The 16,530-nt window shown below is 40.1% G+C and overlaps 1 protein-coding gene across 6 annotated transcripts in view; it reads left to right on the top strand.

The window, feature by feature from the left end:
- The first annotated feature begins 9,973 nt into the window (after nt 1-9,973).
- STK3 (serine/threonine kinase 3) overlaps nt 9,974-16,530 on the top strand; it is a 241,372-nt gene continuing 234,815 nt past the window's right edge. For 4 of the 6 annotated variants that reach the window (XM_074352984.1, XM_074352985.1, XM_074352983.1 and 1 more), the window contains exon 1: nt 9,975-10,211. In XM_074352984.1, the coding sequence (XP_074209085.1) occupies nt 10,186-10,211 (26 nt within the window). In that variant the 5' untranslated portion in view covers nt 9,975-10,185. Of the gene's footprint in view, nt 10,212-16,530 lie in introns of all 6 variants that reach the window. The other 2 variants (XM_074352988.1, XM_074352987.1) reach the window with 2 other exon arrangements.

Raw genomic sequence — 16,530 nt, 5'->3', positions numbered from 1 at the left:
AGTCAAATCTAATTCTGTTTCTATTTTTTGCTTCACTAAATCTCTTCCTGGAGTCCAAAGACATTTGGAACTTATATACATTTCCAATTCCGATTCCAGCTCTTTGTTTATATGTTACCTCATTTTAGAGCAAGCCTTTGGGTGCCATCTTCCCAACCCAAAGGAGTGTATCAAGATGCTTTCCTAAACAAAGGGAGCAGTTGTTTTCATTCTACTTCAGTAAGTTTTATGTTAAGCCTTTCGGCACAGTTTACAGCTCGTCTGTTGTAGGCTTCTTGAAGTCTTAAGCAGTTATGTAGTTTTTAATCTTACACTTTTAAAATTGATGAACACAAGTTGCTCTGAATACTAACCATATGCTCTCCCTACTACTGTCTTTCCACCACCCCCCTTTCCTTTCCCAATGACTTAAAAACGTTGGTGGTGCTTCATTTGCATTTTCCTGATTGTTGGTGACATTGGGTGTCTTTCCGTGTTTACTAATTGATTTCTTCTGTGATTTTATCACTTTAGGTGCTTTGCTCATTTGTCTGCTTAGACTCTCTTTTCCTAGCTAATTTCTTTCTCTCTCTTTGCATTCTAGATATGAATTCTTCACCTAATATATATGTTGCAAATGCCTTTATTTCATTGTTGGGTATCTATTAACTTTGGTTATTGTCTTTCTTCGCATGATAGTTTTCAGTTCTTATGTAGTCAAATCTGTTCAGCTTTTCCTTTCTGCTTTCTCAAGTTTGCTTTTTGTTTGTCAGATCTTCTATCTCATGATTATAAAAATATTCCCTTATATTCTTTTCTAAGACTTACATCTTGGAGGCCTTTAATGTGTTTAAAACTTTTTTAAAACAAACTTTAAATTTTAGAATAGTTTTATTTTTAATTTTTATTTTTTAAAAAAGTTTTTTGGTGAGAGGAGGTAATTAGGTTTATTTATTATTTATTTATTCTTAGAGGAGGCACTGGGGATTGAACCCAGGACCTCATGCATGCTAAGCATGTGCTCTACCACTTGGGCTATACCCTTCCCCCTAGAATAGTTTCAGATTTACAAAAAAGTAGTGAAGGTGGTATAGAGAATTCCCATATACCCCCAAACCCAATCTCCTCTATTATTAACATCTTATATTTGCATGGTATGTGTGCACAATTAATGAGCCAAAAATGATATTATTATTAACTGAAGGCTGTACTTTATTCATATTTCCTTAAGTTTTTACCTAATGTCCTTTTCCTGTTCCAGGACTTACAATATATTTGGGATACCTCATTACACTTAACCCTTTTGTCTCCTTTGCCTCGTCTGGTTAGTAATATTTTCTCAGATTTTTTTCTTGCTTTTGATGATTATCTTGACAGTTTTGAGAAACAATGTTCAGATATTTTGTAGAATGTCCCTCAGTTGGGAATCATCTGATGTTTTTCTCATAATAAGACTGGGGTTTTTTGTTTTGGGAGGACGACCAAAGAGGTGAAGTGCCCTTCTTATTACATCATATCAAGGGTACATACAACCAATATAACTGATCTCTGTTGTTGATGTTGGTCACCTGGCTGAGGTGTTTCTCTACTAAAAAGTTACTCTTTTTTTCCTCTTTCCGTACTGTACTCTTTGGAAGAAAGCCACTATGTGTAGCCCACACTTACGGTGTGAGGAGTTCTGCTCTACTTCTTTGAGGGTAGAGCATTCCATAGGTCTGTTTTTAACCAGTTGGATCTTTAATGCATTTGGAATTTATTCTGATATATGATCATAGTGGACCTTGAGCCTTTTCTTTCTCCCTCCTTTTGTGTAATAGGCATTTCTTTTGTTTGGGGTGCTCATAGTGGAAATTGACACCATCCATAGCTCTAAAAGGGGGCCCTGATATTTTAGACCAAATAGGGAATTTCCATCCATCTTCCCACACTGATTTATTCAGATCAGCCGATCACTAGTTCAGGCATAAATCAAATCATTGCATGTTGGGAAATGGTGACACAGACAGCTTGAGCCAATAAGATAAGGAGAGGGGTTGAAAAAGCACTCTGGGGGAGGAGGTTTCTCCTTTTTAGGGAGCTACCAAAAAACAGTGCTTTTTCTCCTTTTGGGTAGTTTGATATACAGATTTGAAGCTTGAAACTGCAGCAGCCATTTAGCCTTAGAATGAAGCTGACATTGCTGAAGTCAAAATCCAGAGACGAAAAAAGAAAATAAAAAACAAATAAATAAACAAAACCTCCTAGTGTCTTTCATGTCAGTATTGAGCCACTAAATCAAAGCAACCCTGCAGTCTGCTCTATCTCTGGGTCTTCCAGTTAAATGAACCTTTTGTTGTATAAGGCAGTTTGAGCTGGGTCTTCAATTGTTTGCAATATAAAGAACGCTGATTCAGGGCTATTTATTTATTTTTCCAAATAGTCAGTTGTGCCCACACAATTTATTGAGTGGTTTGTTCTTTCCTCTGTGATGTGAAATGGGCACTTTATGATAAACATTGTCCCATGAAAAATGGTTCTGTTCTGGGCTCAGTGTTCATCACATATATTAATCTGTTTCTGAATTAATACCACACTACTTTAATTGCTATAATTTTATCCTGTTTTGCCATCTGGTAGGGCAAGGCTCTCTTCTTCTTGTACCTTTTATTTTTTTCCCCCCAAATTTATAAGCTCTTTTCATGTATTTTCTCTTCTATTGGAACTTGAGAGTTAGTTTGTTCAATTTCATAAAAAATCCTCTTACTGAGGTCCTGGGTTCAATCCCCAGTACCTCCATTAACAACAACAACAACAAATCCTTTTAAGATTAGAAAAAATTGGAATTACTGTAAATTTACAAATTAAATCTGGCGGTGACTGTGGCCCTGGCCAACACCTTAACTACAGCCTTTTGAGGGACCCTGGGCTGGAGGGCTTTGCTAAGCAGCACCTGGATTCCTGACTTCAGAAACTATGAAATAATAATGGGGTAATTTGTAATGAAGCAATAGATAACCAACAGGGACAGAAATTAATAAGTTATGTTTATGTTTTCAATGCACTTACTCTTAAATTACATTTTAAAACTTAATTTCAGTTTACCAAGTTCGGAAGCTTCTCTCTTACTCTTCGTCACTTCATTTGTGGCTAAATAGGAAGAGATAATCCACCTTTGTCAATGGTGATTTATTAGCAAGGTGCCCTGAAGACAGTTTCTTCTAATGCCTTTGATTATTTGTTTCAAAAAAGATTATAAAAACCATGGTCATCTTAACTTCTTTCTCAGTGAACACTGAAATTGAAATCATAGTTTAAACGTTTGAGGGAAATTAGCCATGTAAAAGTATTCTGTGGGTCATTTTTGTAAAATAATCACATCATTAAGCAAAAACGTACCTTTTGTAAGGGCATCATTCTGTTTGGAATTACATTCAAAAGAAGGAGCAAGGGAGAACTTTTAATGGAAACCCCTGTCGTTTCAGGTAGGGGCCACAACTCGTTGTCTGCGCCTGGCAACTTAATAAGTAAATGTTGATGGAAAGAATGTTTGATAGAGACAAAACTATTAAAGTTTGGGTATTTACAGTCTTTCTCCCTCCTGTTCCCCCAGCCCCCTTAAGGAAGAGTCCTTCATTTCTTGTCTCCCAGAACTATTTTGTGTTGAAGAAGGCATGTAGAGCTAGAAGAGCTATAGAATTGAAGAGAAGGAGATCAAATTATTCTCTGCAGGGAAAGGGCTTGAAATAACAGCAAAAGGAGGGAAACTGCAGCAGGGAGGGAGAAGGCTGAGTGGTTATGACAAAAGAGAAGCTTGTAAGAGTTTGGTGAACAAGGGAGAAGCGATCCGAATGGCTCACTTGAAAATTTAAGGGAGAAAGATGGGTAAATATTTTTAGGAAATTGTGTGGGGTTAACATGCCATATGAGTCTTTCCTCAGAATGTCCATGAAACTGTTACGGAAAATCTGCATCTTTCCAAGCTTTGTGAGGTTGGATTTGAGCTTGATTTGAAGCTATCAATACTAAGACTGGCTTAAGGGTGACTCAATTTTACCCCAGCTTCTCTCTGTTAAATGTCTATCTCCCTGCCTTTTTTTTTTCCTGTTGCTGTAAGTATGATTGTTCAGTTTTTGAACAGTGTTAACTGCTGTCACCACTGCGTATCTGTCCGGGAGTAGTCTTGTTTCCCTAGCTTTCCTGGCCTAAGAGTAAGTAAACAAGTTTTCTTTCTGCTTAATTTAGTCAAGACACATTAGAAATTATTCAGAGATCACAGGTAAGAATAAAAAGAAATTTAAAAAACCAAAAATATAAAAAGAGAAATCATGAAAGCATAGCATTGATTAGTTTATTAAGAATAAGTTCCCTATATTATTGTAACTGACGGTCGGCCATGGAAAGGCTTTAAATGGTGGAGTTTACCAGGTTTTTAGTATTGGTTTCTTTCTCTTCCTTGGCTCTTTCCTCATGTTCAGTGTCTTAATCATTTCTGTGTTTTGAGAGATCTTTAGTTTGTTCTGCAACTTATATTTGTATATAACAAAAACTGGCTTTCTCCTTATAAAATATATAAAGAGGGTGGGTTTTGTAAAATGGAAGGTGATTTTGTTTTGCCTAGTGCCAGCCCATATTAATTTGAACTCTAACACTTCTCTGAATGACAGAACTTACCGATAGTCTGTTACATATAGGCTTGAGTCATTATTTTACTCTATATGAATATATATTCTATATTTTCAACCAAACCATATTCTTGAGCAAGAGCCATACCCTCTACATGTTTCCCCCCATAGGTCCTAGGTGTTGTGTTTACATAAAGTTTGTGTAGATTGGTGGTTCTCAAAGTGTGATCTGCGTACCTCTGGGAGTACCTGAGAGCCTTTCAGAGGGTTGACAAGGTTGAACTATTTAAAAAATAATACTAAAGTATTATTTGCCTTTTTCACTCTCATCCTCTCTTGAGTGTGTTATTGTGGAATTTTTGAGCTGCTACATGACATGTGAAGATGTCATTGCTTTGATGGTTAATGGAATGTGTACTTATGTACTCTTGTGTTTTTAAAACTTTATCAGTTTTAATTTCTTAGTATCAATAGATGTAAGCCAAATAAACAAAAGCTCTTTAACTTCTCCATAACTTTTAAGAGTGTAAAATGGACCCAAGACCAAACAATTTGAGAACTGCTGGTGTAGATGATTATGTATTGAACTGAAAATCAGTCTGATCTTATCAATCTTTTTTCTGAGCTTACAGTGGGGGCTGAGTTTCTTTGCTATTATTCTCTATACTTAGTTAAGGTCCAATCTGATACAGAAACCACAAGAGACAGAGACCACACAGTTATTTGAATAGAGAGAGCTTAATATAAAGAACTATTACCCATAACCGGGGATTGGAGTAACAAGGGATTGGCCAGTAAGAAGCAAAGAGAACTCTAAAGAATGTAGGAATAGCAGTAATTGGGAGCCATACTCTCCTGGGGCTGAGATGTCGGTTGTTGGAGAGAACACAGCTATGTCCTGCTGAATGGCAGAGAAGTCGCTGTGGTGACATGCTAGCAGAACTTGCTGGAAATGTGCCCTCTGGAACTTTCTGGAAATCTTGGTTTGCTGGGAAAAGCTGTTACTGGTAAGGCATCTCACTGGGGGCATTCTGCAGCAAAAAATGCCCAAGGGAGGGAGAAGTTATGGTGGGGAGGGAAACCGTTGGCCACTGAGTGCTGGGGGTGCTGCATGTGTTGCAGGATTCAGAGAAGCAGCTCCCGGTCCTACAGCCAAAGGAACACACACCAACCAGGAAGGAAAACTCTATTCTTTCGTAGCATCTCTCCAGGGTCCTTCAGAGACAACACTTAACACCTTACCATCTGATAAAGAAAAATATTTAATGGACCTAGCAGCTCCATTTTAACAGAGCAGACAACGGAGGATGAATTTGAAACTGAGAGGAAATAAAAAGGACAAATGGCACATTCACTTTCACTTAATATGTTGTTTATATATGATTTACGTATCTTAAAATTCTTGATGTTTTCTTTGTATGGAGATCCATTCATTCACTCAACAAACATTTATTTAGTGATCGTATTGCTCTAGGTATTTAATATTTACTAGAACTCATGGGCTGTTGCCTAATAACAATTCCTCCATTCTCTGTTAATAATAGGAGCCCAATTTTGTTTTTCTCTCATGCTTCTCCTTCCCATAAGCTTCAGGGAAGGTGACTCCCAGTCTCGGCTCCATGCCCAGCCTCGTGGGGTGAATTGCAGTTGGTCTACACAGGTTTTTGTGACACCATTTTCTTTCTCACAGGTAGGTCTGTGACATACTTCTGGCCAATAGGACATGAAGGGAAGTCCGCAGAAGGGCTTTTGGAATAGGCTTTCCCACCATCTTAAAAAGTGGTAATCAGAAAGAAATAATCTTCCTCTGTTGCTGGACATTGTCACGACTCCATGTGACGCCTGGATTGTGGCGGCTACCATTTGACGGGAGGGAGACAGCCTGAGGACACCCTGCAGCGCACAGTAGGGCAGGAAACAGAAGTAAATCAAAGAATTAATCAAACCTAGAAACACCACGTCTAAGCTTCTTGTTTTAAAAGTCATTTTGAATTGTTGCTTGTGGTTAACTGACATGCTAGACTTTTGATACAACAACTATGAATAAAATACTGTCCTTATTTGGGAATAAGTGAAACTAACAAATGAAATTTAAGTTTAAGATTGCTGTGATAAAATGCGATAGTGGTTGAATTCAAATGCGACATGCTAGTTCCAGGCTAACTATAAAATTAAGTTAGAAAAGAGAAAACAGATCAAGAGAAAATGCTTTGTAAAGCCACCTCTTGAGAGGAAACAGTTCTGAATTCCCCTGCAAATAAAAAAATTATGTAATGTAATATATTTGACCAGAGCTTTCTCTTTGTCCTAAACTCTTCCTAGTAGAAAAGATAAACAGCTGTTAGTATTTTTCAAATAAATATAAAGTTGAGAAAAAGGGTAATACAAATTTGAGTTTCAATGAACAGCACAACTAGTGTAACAAGGAAAAAAATTTTTTTTAATTTTAATATTTTTCTACCTGTAAAACATGGTGGTGTATGTATTCAGGGACAATGAATGCACTTTTGTTATTCCAAGGAACTGGGTCCCAAATTGCAGGTTTCTCTCCCATTTCTCTTAGAGAACTCAGTTGAGAATTCTGGTGAGCTGTTTGCTAGTATAATTAAGGTGCATACTTAATTTCCACTCCAGTTGGAAGGTTGTAAGCAGAAACAGATTACGATGCTTTCACAGTTAAGTGAAGCTGAGTGACCCTTATCTGAATCTAATTTTCCAACAGCTTTCAATTGTTCATGAATGTTGCTGCTTCTTATTGGCAGGTTGAATGCTGATTTCTATGCTTTCCTTCTTGGAATCCTCAGGCTGGCTTTCTACAGACCAATTAAAACAGAGATTTGAGATTTTTTTTTTCCCCTGAGTAATTCAGAAGAAAAACCATTCCTTTTATTCTGTAACACAGAGCGCTCCAGGCACAATGGCCTCAGGCCTTAGCACTTACTGTTTCTTTGGGCTCACATGAGGGCAGGAAGTTTCATCTATTTGTCTGTTTTCTTTACTAATGAATTTCCAGTAACTAGAATAATGCCTGCATATATAAATGTTCTACAAATATTTACTGACTGGCTTACTGTGGGATAAAGCATGGCTTTAGAGTTATAAAGGCATGGGTTAGAATGCAGATTTTCTGTTTGGTCTGGGGTAACTCCCTCCACCCATTTGAACCTTAGTTTCTTCACCTATAAGGCAGAAATGGCTACCTAATAAGGCAGGTTTAAGGGTGTAATGAGATAATATAGGCCAAGTGTCTGAATCCATTGGGATCGTACAAAATTGTTAGCCTCCTTCCTTTCAAATTGAGGGGAGACATCAGAGATTTACTTTCTGATATTATTTCTCCTCCTTCCACAAACCTTCTTTATGGGTGTCTCAGTCATGGTTCCAATGGGAAACCCTTTTGAAGGTACGTGCAAATTAGGGCAGTTTGAGGAGGGCTCAGCTTTGGGGGAATGTAGGGTCTAGAGGAGGAATTGAAGGAATTGCAGAGTGGTCCCCTTAGGTCCAAAGGGACTAGGAGAGTTGGGCCCTAGGAGACCTCACAGGAAAGGAACCAGAGGAATAAATAGTCTGACCTTACATTCCTTTCTCTGCCAGATGATCTCCTGCTGGCTCTCTCTGTCATTAGATCCAAACAGAAGTCAGAGGGCTTGGGGCCCAATGACACTAGCCATACAGATCAGTCCCCAGGGCAGAGAGCAGGTGGAGAAGGATGGAGAGAGAATCTAAGGGAGCAAAAGGGAGCCATCCAACCCAGTCCTCTTGCATTGTGTAAAGCACTTGTTATGCAAGAGAGAGAATAAAGACACAGTACAATGCTCACCAGACTCACAGCTGGGTTGGGATGACAGTCAAATAAACAGAACTTCAATACAGTGTGATAAGCATCAGACACAAGTTAGCCAAGTGTGTTCTGGGCACGTGGAAGAGAGGCATCTTTCACAGCTGAAATGTTGGAGGTAGCTGGCTGGTGGTGCGGTTGGTTTTACTGGGAAAGGCTTCCTGGAGATTAGTAACATAAGTCAGAGTCCATTTTAAAGTATAATTTGAACCCATTAATAAATCTGAAAAATGTTTAAAAAGATGAAACGAGCTTCTCTGAGATTTTCCTGGTAAAATATAAGGAGATGGGAACAGGGCATGAAAGTAGGGATAACAGTGAGGGAGAGAATGAAACACTTTCAAAGGTTCTTTCTAGCTTTGATGTCTTAATGGTTGTCTTGTTACTTCTGAATGATAGACTGTGGATCCTTAATAAATGTAAATGAGTATAAATTCTGTAATGATCTCTCTTGTTCACAGAATTTGACTTTAGGTTTCAACAACAAATGGTCTTATCTTTAAATTACCTAAATTTAGAGGGGGATATAATGGTTTGAAAGTAAATAATGTAAGTTCATTACATAGTGAAACTTAAAAGAAAAAGAAGAATATCTGTTAGTAGGTAAGTTGAATTTGGATTAATGTTCACAAATTTCCTTTATTCAACATTCTCTTCATATTCTTTGTTCTAATCTTCAGAAAACTCTATGACACTACATTTGACAATTTCTCACAAAAACATATTTACATAGCAGTGGTATGTGAAAGATAGGTATCTATAGATGAAATTTAAGGTTAAACAGTGTACACACTATGGTTGCCTGAAGGGACCAAATTACAATGGGGTAAGGGCCTTGGGGGTAAGTTGGGGGAGAGGGTGGCAAGTGGGAAGGAAACAAAATTTTCTTGAGTACTTTTCTATGCATCATACTTTGTGATAGGTGCCAGGTTATCCAGTCGAAAAGCCATCAAGACCACAGTGCACTGAATTTGGTGCAAGACAGATCTCATAGCAGTAATTATTTCCTTTGTAATTAGACGTAATTATTGGAGGAGCTTGTCCACAATCAAAATCAAACAAGAATTTCCAGAAGTATCCCTAGTATTGGGGGGATGGCTGGGGGAAAACATAACCTGTAATTATAAAAAGAACTAGAGACAGAAGCGTGGGCAGTTAGCAATACTTAAAACGGCTGCTCAAGATGTTTGGGAGGTATCTTTGGGAAATCCAGAGAAATGAGTCAAATCAGACTGGGGCAAAAGCAATGAAGGCAAGTGAGGAGCGGGAGCTTCGGGCCGCCTCAAAGGAACGTGCCCCAGGCCAGCAAAGAGAAGCCCCGGGTCCTCACCATGTCTCACCCTCTCGCCCTTGCGGTCACAGCTCCTTTTCTCGCCTCAAGGACCATGGCCTGCCCCTCCGTCCGCCCCGACTCCGCCCACCACCCGCCCTCCCCAGGGCCTGGCCCCGCCCCCACGCCTGGGCCGCGGCCGGCTCCTCCCACCCCCCGTGGAACGCGGCCGGCTCCGCCCACCCTCCGCCGACCGTGGCCGGCGGCCGAGGGGCGGGGCGGGGCGGGGCGGGGCGGGGCGGGCCGGGCCGGGCCGGGCCGGGAGGAGCGGCGCTCGCGAGCGGGAGGGGGATCCGCCGCGGAGTTACGGGAAAGTTGGTCCGAGTTCCTGGAGTTTCCCTCTGTGGTTCCCGGGGCTCGGCCGGCCGGTGCCCCGGCTCCTTGCCCGCCTCTGGCCTTCGCCGCCCTCCTGGTCCCTCCTTCTGTCCCCGGCCGCCATGGAGCAGCCGCCGGCGCCCAAGAGGTAACGAAAGCGCGGATCCGGGAGGAGGGAGGCGGCGCCGGCGGGGGCGGCTAGGCCGGGCGGGACTGCGACCCCCTCCCAGACTGCAGGGCCCGGAGCCGGGCGCGCAGGGGGTCGCGAGGCAGGTCCGGGGGCCGGGCCGCGTCTGTCCGTGGTGCGAGGGGCCCCGAGCGGACGCCGAGCCTCGCTTCCCCCGCAGCTGGCCCGGCCTGGTGCGCGAGGAAAATCGGTGGGCAGCGCCGGGCGCCCCGCGGCCGGACTCCTGGGAAGGGCGGAGTTTTCCCTCGTGGCAAGTTCACGAAGCCTGGGAGACGTAAAACTAGGAAATTACTGGGCTTCTTACAACCATGTAGGCTTTCTTGTCAAGTGTTCTTCTTAACAGTGTCCTTATTTTTTTGAGAAGGCAGGTTGTTTATTTACAGTTTAAGGAATTAATTATTAATAGCTACACAGTCTGTAAAACTTATTGTGGATATGCTGCACTGACAGGTGTTCCTCCCCCCTTCCTCTTCAAGTTCAAAAGTATTTATGGATGCAAGACAGTAGGAATCTTTAATTAGAACCCCTCCTCCATATAGTTGTTTTTGTTTCTGTTTTTCTTTTGGCAGGTGAAAATAGTGATGCTTTGGTATTTACTTTTAGTTTATATTTATTCTTTGATAAATTGGGAGTGTAAGAGTACACAGTAGATACGTTTGAACTGATTTTTTAAATGATTTTGGAAAGCTAAATCAGGGCTGTCCATTGATACAAGTTCATAACGTGGATCTCCCCCCTCCCCCAGAATGAATCAATCAACCGACGTTGGATAAAACATTCAACTTCAGTCTTTCATTTTTAATTTATAAAATAAGAGTGCTAATCTCTCTCCCATACCGTGCTGTTGTGAAGATTAAAGAGTGTTTTGATACCTAGAGATCTTTAGATGAAAGGTGGTATATTAAAGAACATGGAATAATTAAAAAGATAGGAACTTTGTGAGCTGTTGTGAATTGTGTGACTAGATATGTGAGCCTTGAGGCCTGGAAACCATCTGTTCAGGTGAAAAAGGGGGGGTTGTGGAGGGGTTTCCAAAAGAGACCTGCTGTCAGACAGAGCCCTTCATAGATTCTTTTCTAACATTTTGTAAAATATCCTAATTCTAACATTGAGAGGGCACACAGTTTTAATACTATAGAAGAAATGGAAAAAAGTTGTTTTGGAAGGAATGTAAGGGGCACCTCTGGGATAGGACCATACAGCGGAGTTGAACAACTCTGAATTGAAGTAGAAGCGCTTTTCATTGATCAGCTCTTCTCAAAGTTATCAGAATTTCATTACCGTATAAGAGAACCCCTGCCCTTGCAGGGAGAGAACCTGGAGGGGTTGAGGTGAGGTGTGCGTGGTATGTATCACCGTTCCATGGTGACTTACACTTTTCAAAGTGGTGGTTGTACATTTAAGAGACTTATTTTTAGCCCTCTTCAGAGAGACTTATGTTGATCCAGGAAGGCATTTCTAAAGAGCAAAAGATACATGACAATCCCATGTATTTGAATGTCTCTTAAAATTTTTTTCACAACATTTTCTTTTTTATAATATCATTTAATCCTTATACCAGCTCCGCTGAGTAGGTTGGGTTACAGACATTATTCCTATTTTATAGATGAGGACACTAAGAGAGTTTGCCACATGGAAGGCTGTGACAGGGGTAACTGACCGTGAGTTTTTGAGTTGCCCCTATTAATCATTACATTCTGATAATGAAATATAGCTACCATTTTTTGAGGTCTTACTGTTTGCCAGGAATTTTATATATACATTCCATTACTTTATTGTCCTAAGAAAAAGGAATCCTGGCTCTGCAACTTACTATGCTAGTTCTAAATGTAATTTCTTCATCTGTAAAATGTGTTGTGAGGAGTAAGTGAGGTCATGTGTAAAGCACTTAGCACAGGGCTCTATAATATGTTCAATAATGTTAGTTGTTAGGTTGTACTTTCCTTATTAAATGAGGCTTGGAGAGGTTAAATAACTTGGTCAGGTGGAGCTGGTGCCAGAATCCTGGGTCTGATTGGCTACAAGGGCTGTGTTCCCTCTCATTTGTGTACAGTGATGCCTCTTTGAAACTCTCGCTTGCTCTCTTAGTGTTCCATGATGCGCTGGTCATCTCTTTCTCCTACTCCCGTTGCTTGTTCTCTTCTTACTCCCCGTAAGAAGGCTACTTTGCTTTTCTGCCTTGAGTAGCACTTCCTTAGGGCTCAGACATTTTTACATGGTCACATATATGGTGCTGTTGATCAAGTCTGTATGACCAGTAGCTGTTGCACTGTTAGTATTTTTGATTTTTGTGTGTAGATCTACCCTTTCATTATCCTATTTGGTTTGTCACTGGAACCTGTCTCATTTTCCATCAAAAAGTCTGTGGATTCATTCCTCCCCTCCCCTTTTCATTCCCAGTACTACTACCCCATTCCAGGGTTTTAGGACCTTCACAGGTGATTTATAGTAGTGCCTTCCATTCGGGCACTGTAGTCCACTGGTTATCAAAAAATTTTAACAGCAGAAGGGATCTCTTTGGAGTAGGGGCAGGGCACCAGAACTTGGTTCCTCGCGCCTTACCTTCTTCTTTTGGCATCCTACAGAACCTCCTAATGACCCAAAGAACACTATCTGTTCATCCTGCATGTGGCTTTTGTTTATTTTGCTAGAAGATCACTTCAGTCATGCTACTCTCTTTGTTGTTGTTTTGTTTTGTTTTGGATTGGGGCACACTAGTTGACGTACTACCCCAGGCCCCTATCACTTGGTTTCAACATTAACCCCTAGCCTTTTGTTACTTCTCTGAGCTGAATCTGTCCTTCTAAAGTTTCCCTTTTGTTTTTTTATTTAGGTTAGAGACTATGGGTACTCCAAACTTTGCCTTTGTTTGTGTTCTTCCTTTAGAAAAGTGTGTTATTTTTTTCTAGTAATCTGTGTGTTTTTTTTTTTTCCCTCAAGGCCTGTTTCATAAAATATTGCATTTGAGTACTTTCTAGCCTAAGATACTTCTCTGTATTCCTACTATGATATCCATTTGAGTATCCATCTTCAAATTGTTCTTTTTTTAATTACAGAATTTTAGACACCCAAAAGATAATGGGTACTAATTTAATAAATACTTACATATCACTACCCAGCTTTAGAAATAAAATATTACCAATACAGTTGAAGCCCCCTAAGTATATCTCTTCTCACTTGGATTTCCTGTCCATCCCCAAAAGGGTTGTTACTATCCTGAACTGGGTATTTGTCCTCCCCATACATGTCTATACTTTTAGTGTGTTGTTCATGAGTATCTGACATATCATTAGGTCCAGCTTTGTCGCTGGCTTTGAAATTTACTTCTTTGGGTGTCGTTCTTCTCCTCTGGGAGTTGGAGATTCCAGTGGGCAGCCAGATGTGAGAATCTAGTGTCTAGACAATTTGTAAGGCCCCTCTTACCCTCACATTATCGATTTGGTCTCCCCAAAGAGCTTTGTGTTAAACGTAGGCAATAGTTGTGGTCACCCATGTCAGTGACTTGAAGATCAAAATATCTTTTAGATTCCTCAGATTTCCTTAACAGGCCTATCACAGAGGTTCTCAGAAATTCTTATTAAAATGATGTCCCTTTGGTAAGGGAAATCCATTAAATGGCTATTAATTATTAGCATTTTGGTAGGTTGAGTTTATCAGATTTCTTTGTAGGGGAACCACTAGATGACAGAAAAATGACAGAATAGGTAAGTTTTGATAGTAGAAAGGAAAATCACCAAACATACACACTTCTACAAGTAGAACATTTGTAGAAGGGAGGTGGGTCTCTATGACAGACAGAGGGGCAGCATGAGGACTCTGGTTGCTGGAGGGTGGATAGTCATACACAGCACTCGTCAGAGATAGAACGGAGTATCACTGCTGCAGAAGGATGCTTTACCAGACAGGCCTTTTTCCTGTTACGTTATAGGATTAATAGTTATTTAAAATTTAAAATTCATTGATTAAGTTATACTTAGAGGAAAAATTGGTGTGGAACAGTGAGAACACTGGAAGGATATTAAGAAAGTAAGCGACTCAAGCTTATTTACTCTCAAGATGAAGAGTGTTCTTTGATTTAAGCTATAGTTGGATCCTGTGGCAAATTGTTTTTTTTAATTTATTTTTTAATAGTGTGAAAGGGTAGTTTGGAGGAAGTAAAAGTTGAAGACTGAAGTCAAAATGTTAGGGTTACAAAGTGCATCCATACAAATGAAAAAGGAATGTAAAAAAAACCAGTCATTTCATGAGAGTAAGTGTTACTATGAGTGAATGGAGTACCAGCCAGAAGATAGATTATTATGGAATGAGAACGCAAAGGTGAAAGGACAGGGATACAGGAGGGTAAAGTAGATGGTGCTCATGAGTTCCTCAGCATGAAGAGCCCAGAGGAATCAGAGTGGTATCATCGTAACAACCTATACATAAGATAGAGGTATTCTTTAAGAGTTTAAAAGGGAAGAGGTGAAAGGCAGAGAGGAAACAATTATTTAAAAGCTACTGTTTTTTGAACACTTTATATATGTCCCAGTTAAAGTATGAGAAGATGGAAAATGATTATCCATGATGTCTGATAGAGTTTACAAGGAAAAATGTAATACATGAAGGTTGCTTTGAGGCACACGCTCCTTTGCCTTCTGGTGTAGAATGACCCCGTGCACTGGAAATATCCCACTATAATTATGATGACCTCGACTTCTGACTCTTTACTAGCTCCACCCTCCCCATCTACCAAAGGTCTTTAGATTTTTCTTCTAAAGAGAAAATTTATACTATCTGATAGAAATTTTCTTTGTCAGCCTTGAGTTCATTAATTTGCTCATTTATTTGTATATTCAGTAATTATTAATTGACTATCTTTCAAATGACAGATGCTGGGTACATTGTTGAACGAAACAGATGAGATAGAACATACACTATCATAGAAATCCGCTCTAGTTGGAGCTTGAGCTAGGAAGAATAGAAGTAGTACGTACTGATGGAGAAAAATGGTGGAACCTGCTTTAATAGGGCAGTTGAAGGAGGCTTTCCTGAGAAGGTAGTACTTCAGCTGTGAAGGTAAGGTTGAGAAGTATTCCTTGTGAGTAACCGGAAAAGAGTATTCCAGGCAAAGGGAAAAGCTATGAGAAGGCCTGGAGGTGGGAAAGAGTCAGTGTGTGGGAGGAATTGAAATGAGGTCACTGTGGCTGGGTTGTAGAATGGGAGAAAGTGGTTGGAGATGAGGTCAGAGGGATGGGCAGTGATTCAGTGATGCAAGCCGTGGAAAAGAATTTGGTATTCAATCAGTGGAGTGGGCTGTATTAAAGGATTTATGCAGTATTTTAAGCAGTTTATATTTTTAAAAGATCATTCTGGTTTCTTTGGGTGGAATAAATTGTAGGGGGTTAAGATTAAAAGCAGGGACCAAGTTAGGAGGCTGTTGCAGTAGTTCTTGGTGAGAGATGGTGGAGTCAGTGGAGATGGAGAGAAGTGGGCAGATTTTAGTTAGTTTTGCAGTTAGAAATGAAGGATTACTGACAAACGAGATGTGGGGAATGAGGAAGACGGAATCAGTTCTGGCTCCTGGGTTTTGGGTTTGAGCAACTTGGGAGATGGGGAAAGATTGGGTGAGGAACAGGTTGGGTTAGGAGAGGAACAGATTATCTATAGTTTTTTTCTTAGAATTCCAGATGCCCAGGAATGTGAATCTGTTTGGCCCAAAATGTGTATTAGGTGGTTGCCTTAGAAGAGGAAGTGGGTAGGGAGGAAATGATGGGCACTGATTTCTTTTTTTAACCTCTTTTTTCCACCACTTTAGACTAGAGAATGGGAAACATAGCAAGCCTTTGTTCAGGTGACCTGCTATTAAAAAAAAAATTTTTATTAAAAAATGAAACCGGTAAAAAAAACAGTTGTATGGTTTGATGAATTACTACAATGCATACATCTTTATAATCACCAGTCGGTTAAGAAATAGAACTTTGCCACCCTCTTTGGAAGCACCTACTGAATGCTCCATCCCAATCACAGCCACCTTTCCCCATATGTAACCATAATTCTTAATTTTACAGTAATAACTTAAAGGTGCATTGCTAGACATCATAGGTTAGTCTTGCCGATTAAAAAATAGTTTTTATATGAGTTGTGATTTTTAATCTTTAGGTTGCTCTCCATCTCTTTTCTTTTCCTTTTCCTGTTGCAAATGCAGACTGTTGGAATTGTAGTTTTCCACAGGCTGGATTTTGCTTATTGCTTGCTCAAGGCGCAGTTCAGCATGTTCCTTTGTCCTCCTTATTTCCTGCAA

This window comes from Camelus bactrianus, chromosome 25 (genome assembly GCF_048773025.1).
Source record: "Camelus bactrianus isolate YW-2024 breed Bactrian camel chromosome 25, ASM4877302v1, whole genome shotgun sequence".
Classification (NCBI taxonomy): Eukaryota; Metazoa; Chordata; class Mammalia; order Artiodactyla; family Camelidae; genus Camelus; species Camelus bactrianus.
The sequence above is the reverse complement of the archived record's forward strand: the minus strand, read 5'-3'. Positions and strand labels throughout refer to the sequence as shown.